Source organism: Vigna angularis, chromosome 2, assembly GCF_016808095.1.
Source record: "Vigna angularis cultivar LongXiaoDou No.4 chromosome 2, ASM1680809v1, whole genome shotgun sequence".
Classification (NCBI taxonomy): Eukaryota; Viridiplantae; Streptophyta; class Magnoliopsida; order Fabales; family Fabaceae; genus Vigna; species Vigna angularis.
The window spans coordinates 20,907,647-20,913,646 of NC_068971.1; the positions used below are offsets into that span (position 1 = coordinate 20,907,647).

At 46.1% G+C, this 6,000-nt stretch overlaps 1 protein-coding gene across 1 annotated transcript; it reads left to right on the plus strand.

Moving 5' to 3' along the window:
* The first annotated feature begins 1,087 nt into the window (after positions 1–1,087).
* Positions 1,088–5,686, plus strand: LOC108327384 (uncharacterized). The gene is made up of 6 exons (XM_052872557.1): positions 1,088–2,483; positions 2,577–2,845; positions 2,921–3,886; positions 3,986–4,430; positions 4,571–4,719; positions 4,832–5,686. Exons 1-6 carry the CDS (start codon positions 1,088–1,090, stop codon positions 5,684–5,686), a joined length of 4,080 nt encoding a protein of 1,359 aa, XP_052728517.1.
* Positions 5,687–6,000: the final 314 nt, after the last annotated feature.

The window sequence follows — 6,000 nt, forward strand, 5'->3', positions numbered from 1 at the left end:
GAAGTGGAACTAAGAATGAAAGTGTGAATAAGAATGAAAGAGTAAGATGTGCGAATGGTGTAAGAGAGGAAATTATGATTATTAAATTTGAACGAGCGTTCCAGGGAGGAACGACTCTTGGTTGGAAATTGAGATTGTAAAGTATGAATGTGGCAAGCTTAGCTGGCGGGTCATCCTGATATTCCGTGAGTGCTCGTTCTCAAGTAGAGAGGAGTATGTCATGCGTGGGAATGGCAGGAGGTCTTAGTCCATAACTGTAACTTGGACAGAACGGACTTACCTCAGGTGGTTGCTGACGAGTATTACAGCTATCCCACCTGGGTGCACGGACGTCGTAGCTACACAGAATTCATACAGTCCGGACAGTCGGTCTAGTATCAGGATTTTAATTGAGTTATGGATGAATTGAATGTATGTATTATGATTCACTTGATATATGTGATATGTATGAAATGTATGTTTTGGCTTGAATTAAATTCAATAAGCTTACCCTGTGTTATTTCCTTGTGTTGTCGTTCGTCCATGAACTTTCGTTTTGTCTATGCAATGATCATCCATGTGGATGTGAGCAGACGGAGAGGCGTTACTTGAAGAAACACTGGAAGAAGAAAATTTGGAGGACACCAACCTCGTAGAGGTAGAAGTGAAGGCCGAACCGTGAGGGCGTTCGGTTTTTAGATATAGTAGTTAGAATAGCGAGCGGCTGTGAGCGAGCGCTCTTTTTAATTGCGTAATATTAGGACGTTCGGTAGTAGTTTTTGTAAACCGTTCGTCCTCTTTTATTTTGTGAACGCTCGTTGAATTATGTACATTAACGGCCGTTCGGCCACTTTCGTCTTTGTCGTTCCCTTTGCTTTAAAACTGTTTTGAATTATTAATATATGTGATTATTCTAAGTATATAGTTGATGACTGTATAAATTTTGGGATGTTACATTATTGGTATCAGAGCAGTTTTGTTCTCTTAAAGGACACTGTAGGTTAGGATTGCACTGCGTTTCAGCTGTATGCTTATTGTGTGTTTAATGAGTTATTATTTTTAACTCTTGAGCATAACTAACGTACGTTTTCTCTGGTCCAGAGAATACATGGCGCCTAGACTTCCTCCTCCTCCTCAGCCTAACGAGCCCGATACGTCCAACAGCGCAAGATTGATGGAGGCTGTGATTGATAGACTGCAGCAGCAAAATACCACTTTAATGGAGCAGAATGCCACGCTGATGCAACAGAATCAGAACGCCATGCAGAGCTTGGAGGCCGCTCGTGCCAGCTCTGAGACTACACTGCGGCAACTGATGGAAATTCTTGCTGCAACCAGGGGCACGCCGGGGGCGTCCTCTTCTAATGCTGCACCACATGTTGAGTGGAGTTTGGAAAGCTTTCTTCAACACCGTCCAGCCAAGTTTAGTGGGACGTGTCTTCCTGATGAGGCAGACCAATGGCTGCGTGACATGGAGAGAATTTACAACGCTAAGATGTACCCAGATGAGAACCGTTTAGCCTTCACAGAATACCTTCTAACGGGAGAAGCGAGCCACTGGTGGGCGAGCGTGAGGGCCATATTAACGGACGCTCACAGTCCTATTACTTGGGAAGTTTTCAGGAGCAAATTCTATGAAGAATATTTTCCAGATAGCGTCCGTTTCGCCAAAGAGGTGGAATTTCTACAGTTGACACAAGGAGGGATGACTGTTTCTGAGTATACGAACAAGTTTAAGCACTTAGTTCGTTTTAATACCATGGCAACCAGTGCGGAATGGCAGTGTAGGAAATTTGAGAATGGTTTGAGGAGCGATCTAAAGGTGTTAATCTCCAGCCTGTGTATCCGTTCATTTCCGGCAATGGTTGAGCGAGCAAAGGTATTGGAGAAGAACATGGCTGAAGCTGAGCAGCATAAGAAGCAACAGACTTCCAGGGGGCCGATATTAACAAGACCAAATCTGACTCGGAATAGTACTCCATACGCGTGTCCAGGACAGTCAAGTGGATCGCAAGCAGTGGTAGTGGCTGGACAGACCGGACAATCAGGGGCAGTAAGGTGTTTTCAATGTGGAGGACCTCATTTCAAGTCAGCTTGTCCTCAACTGGCAGGAGTAAAATATTGCACTCGTTGTAGAAGACATGGCCACCTAGAGAACGAATGTAATATGGGGGGACGTACATTGATGAGACCGCCGAACGCTGGAAGGAATCAGCAAGGGAGAGGTGGACGAGCCCAAGCTGTTGGGCGTGTGTATGCGATCACTGGAGCGGAAGCTGCGAGCTCAGGTACGCTCATCACCAGTACCTGCTTAATTCATGGAAAGCAATGTTGTGTGCTGTTTGACTCGGGGGCGACACACTCCTTCATCTCGAAGGCGTGCGTTGATAAGATGGGGATAGTTGAGAGTGACATGCAGTTTGACTTGGTGGTGTCAACCCCAGCAGCTGGAGAGATTAGGACATCTACTGTGTGCGCTAGATGTCCTATTGAGGTAGAAGGGCGTAGGTACAAGGTGAACCTCATATGTTTGCCTCTCAAAGATTTAGAAGTAATTTTGGGAATGGATTGGTTGAATACCAATCGCATTCTCATAGATTGTGGAGCTAAGGAGTTAATTTTTCCTGAGGAATATGAAGAAGAGTTGGGTGTGACGCTCAGTCAAATTAAGGAAGATATAATGGAAGGCGCTAGTTGTTTCTTGATCATGACGCATGAAGACAGAGAGGTTACGGATAAGAGTTTTGAACGTTCGTCCAACAAGTACACTGAAGGACGAACGGTTGTGGACGAATTCCCGGACGTCTTCCCGGATGAGGTGCCTGGATTGCCTCCCGTTCGTGAAGTTGAGTTTACCATTGATTTGGTAACGACCGCGGCTCCCATATCCGTTCAACCATATAGAATGGCACCCGCTGAATTAGTTGAGCTTTAAAAGCAGATTGAAGAACTGATGGACAAGAGGTTCATCCGTCCAAGCGTGTCACCTTGGGGAGCGCCTATGTTATTGGTAAAGAAGAAGGATGGCAGCTCTCGGCTATGCATTGACTATCGTCAATTGAATAAGCTGACCATCAAGAACAGATACCCACTGCCTCGCATTGACGATCTCCTGGATCAATTGCATGGAGCGAGCGTCTTCTCCAAGATAGATTTGAGATCGGGCTACCACCAAATTCCTGTTAAGGAAGGAGATATTCAGAAGACGGCCTTTAGATCTCGATATGGACATTATGAGTACGTAGTCATGCCGTTCGGTGTGACGAACGCTCCAGCAGTCTTCATGGACTACATGAATAGGATCTTCAGGCCGTACTTGGACAGATTTGTGGTGGTGTTCATTGACGATATTCTCATCTACTCCAAGAGTTGTGAAGAGCATGAAGAGCACTTGAGATTAGTACTTGGAGTGTTGAGAGAAAATGAGTTGTACGCTAAGTTTACCAAGTGCGAATTCTGGATGAAGGAAGTGCAATTCTTTGGTCACGTCGTATCTGCTGATGGAATTTCAGTCGATCCAGCCAAAGTACGAGCGGTCTTGGAATGGGAAAGTCCACGCTCGGTCACTGAAGTTAGGAGCTTTGTGGGACTCGCGGGCTACTATAGGCGTTTCATAGAAGGATTCTCTAAGATAGTAGCACCGTTAACGCAACTGACCAGGAAGGATCACCCGTTCGCTTGGACCGATCGGTGTGAATCTAGTTTTCAAGAGCTGAAGCGGAAGTTGACGAGCGCTCCAGTTTTGGTAATTCCGGACACTGCCAAACCTTTCAAAGTTTACTGTGACGCATCACACCAAGGTTTGGGGTGCGTTCTTATGCAAGAGAAACGAGCAGTGGCGTACGCCTCTCGGCAATTGAAGATACATGAGAGGAATTATCCAACGCACGACCTAGAGCTGGCAGCGGTCGTCTTTGCCCTGAAGATTTGGAGGCACTACTTGTATGGATCCGTTTTCCAAGTCTTTAGTGATCATAAGAGCCTCAAGTACCTCTTTGATCAAAAGGAGTTGAATATGAGGCAGCGGAGGTGGCTTGAATTCCTAAAGGATTATGATTTCGAGTTGCTTTATCACCCTGGTAAAGCGAACGTTGTGGCGGATGCTCTAAGCAGGAAGGCAGTTCATGTCTCGGTAATGATGGTTAAAGAGCTAAGTTTGGTGGAGAGTTTCCGAGACCTAAGGTTACAGTTCGAATTAGGAGCGAATGTTATTAAATGCTGTAACCTTAGAATTTCTAGCAACGTGTTTGACCGTATCAAGACGAAACAACGAGAGGATGAAGATTTGGTGAAGATTTTAAGCGCGCTCGGTACGGATCAGGCCAAACATTTCAACACTGGAACGGACGGCATGTTACGTTACATGGGTCGGACGTGCGTTCCTAATGATGGCGACCTGAAGAGGATTATCTTGGAGGAAGGACACCATAGTCGTCTTAGCATACACCCTGGTATGACTAAGATGTATCAAGATCTTCGACGTTCGTTCTGGTGGCCTGGATTGAAGAGTGATGTCGCTCGTTTTGTGGCTTCATGCTTGACTTGTCAACGTGCAAAGGCTGAACACCAAAGACCTGGCGGATTACTTCAGCAGCTGGAAATTCCAGAATGGAAGTGGGACAGCATTTCAATGGACTTCATGACTCATTTGCCTCGCACGGTCAAGAATCACGATTCCATTTGGGTGATAGTGGATCGTCTTACAAAGAGTGCCCACTTCCTAGCTGTCAACTTGAAGATGTCCATGACCAACTTGGCCAAGCTCTACATTAAAGAGATCGTTCGTCTGCATGGAGTGCCGTCCAGCATCATCTCTGACCGAGACACAAGATTCACCTCTCGGTTTTGGCAGTCGTTGCAAAGCGAACTGGGCAGCAAACTCCAAATGAGTTCAGCGTACCATCCTCAGACGGACGGTCAATCCGAGAGAACAATCCAAACGCTCGAGGATTTATTACGGACGTGCGTACTCGATCACATGGGCGTTTGGGATGAAGTATTGCCGTTAGTGGAGTTCACCTACAACAACAGCTTCCAGTCCAGCATTGGAATGGCTCCCTTCGAAGCTCTTTACGGACGTAAATGCCGCACACCACTTTGCTGGTTTCAAGAAGGAGAAAGCATATTGACTGGACCAGAACTCGTTCAACAAACGACTGAAAAGGTGAAATTAATACAAGAGAGATTGAAGACGTCCAGAAGCAGGCAGAAGTCATATGCCGATAAGAGAAGACGACCCTTGGAGTTCAAAGCTGGCGATCACGTTTTTCTAAGGATTAATCCAACTACTGGAGTAGGCAGAACGTTACGATCAAAGAAATTATCTCCCAAGTTCGTGGGGCCGTACCAGATCACAAGGAAGATTGGACCAGTTGCAGGCGAAATGGCTTTGCCTCCACAATTGTCCAACCTTCATCCGGTGTTTCACGTTTCTCAACTCCGGAAATACATATCGGATCCCTCACACATATTGGAGCTAGAGGACGTTCGTTTTCGACAAGACCGAACGCTGGAGATGAAGCCGGTTCGCATTGAAGACGTTCGTACTAAGTTATACAAAAGGAAGGACGTTCGACTGGTGAAAGTAGTGTGGGACGACAAGACTGGCGACTCTACGTGGGAAGTTGAGGATGCCATGAGAGACTTATACCCTCATCTATTTCCTGGTAAGTCTTCAATTTTCGAGGACGAAAATTTTTGTAGTTAGGGGGATTGTCACGTCCATTAAATTCACTGCTGAATCACCACTTTGCTTCCATTAACGCCTGGGACACGTGTTCAGTGCCATTAACGACACGCACGTACTCTTGCATGCGACGGCCAGATGTCATTTTTGGAACGTTCCAAAACGTTAATGGAAGACGGGTGGCAGTCAAAGAATGGACGCACGTCCTGCCTGGGAAGAGAAACTTAATTTCTGGAAAACTCTCCCCCTTTCTCTACACGATTCATCTTCTCCCCCAGGATTTCTGAATCTCAAATTCTCCACCTTCTCTCTAGAACTCTTCTCCTTCTCTCTTC

Excerpts from the sequence above, each read along its gene's own strand:
- LOC108327384 (XM_052872557.1), top strand. The coding sequence starts at position 1,088 with ATGGCGCCTAGACTTCCTCCTCCTCCTCAGCCTAACGAGCCCGATACG. Across the intron at positions 4,431-4,570 it reads TCGTCTTAGCATACACCCTG|CAGCTGGAAATTCCAGAATG; the intron begins GTATGACTAAGA and ends GGATTACTTCAG. Across the intron at positions 4,720-4,831 it reads CTAGCTGTCAACTTGAAGAT|TCGTTGCAAAGCGAACTGGG; the intron begins GTCCATGACCAA and ends CGGTTTTGGCAG.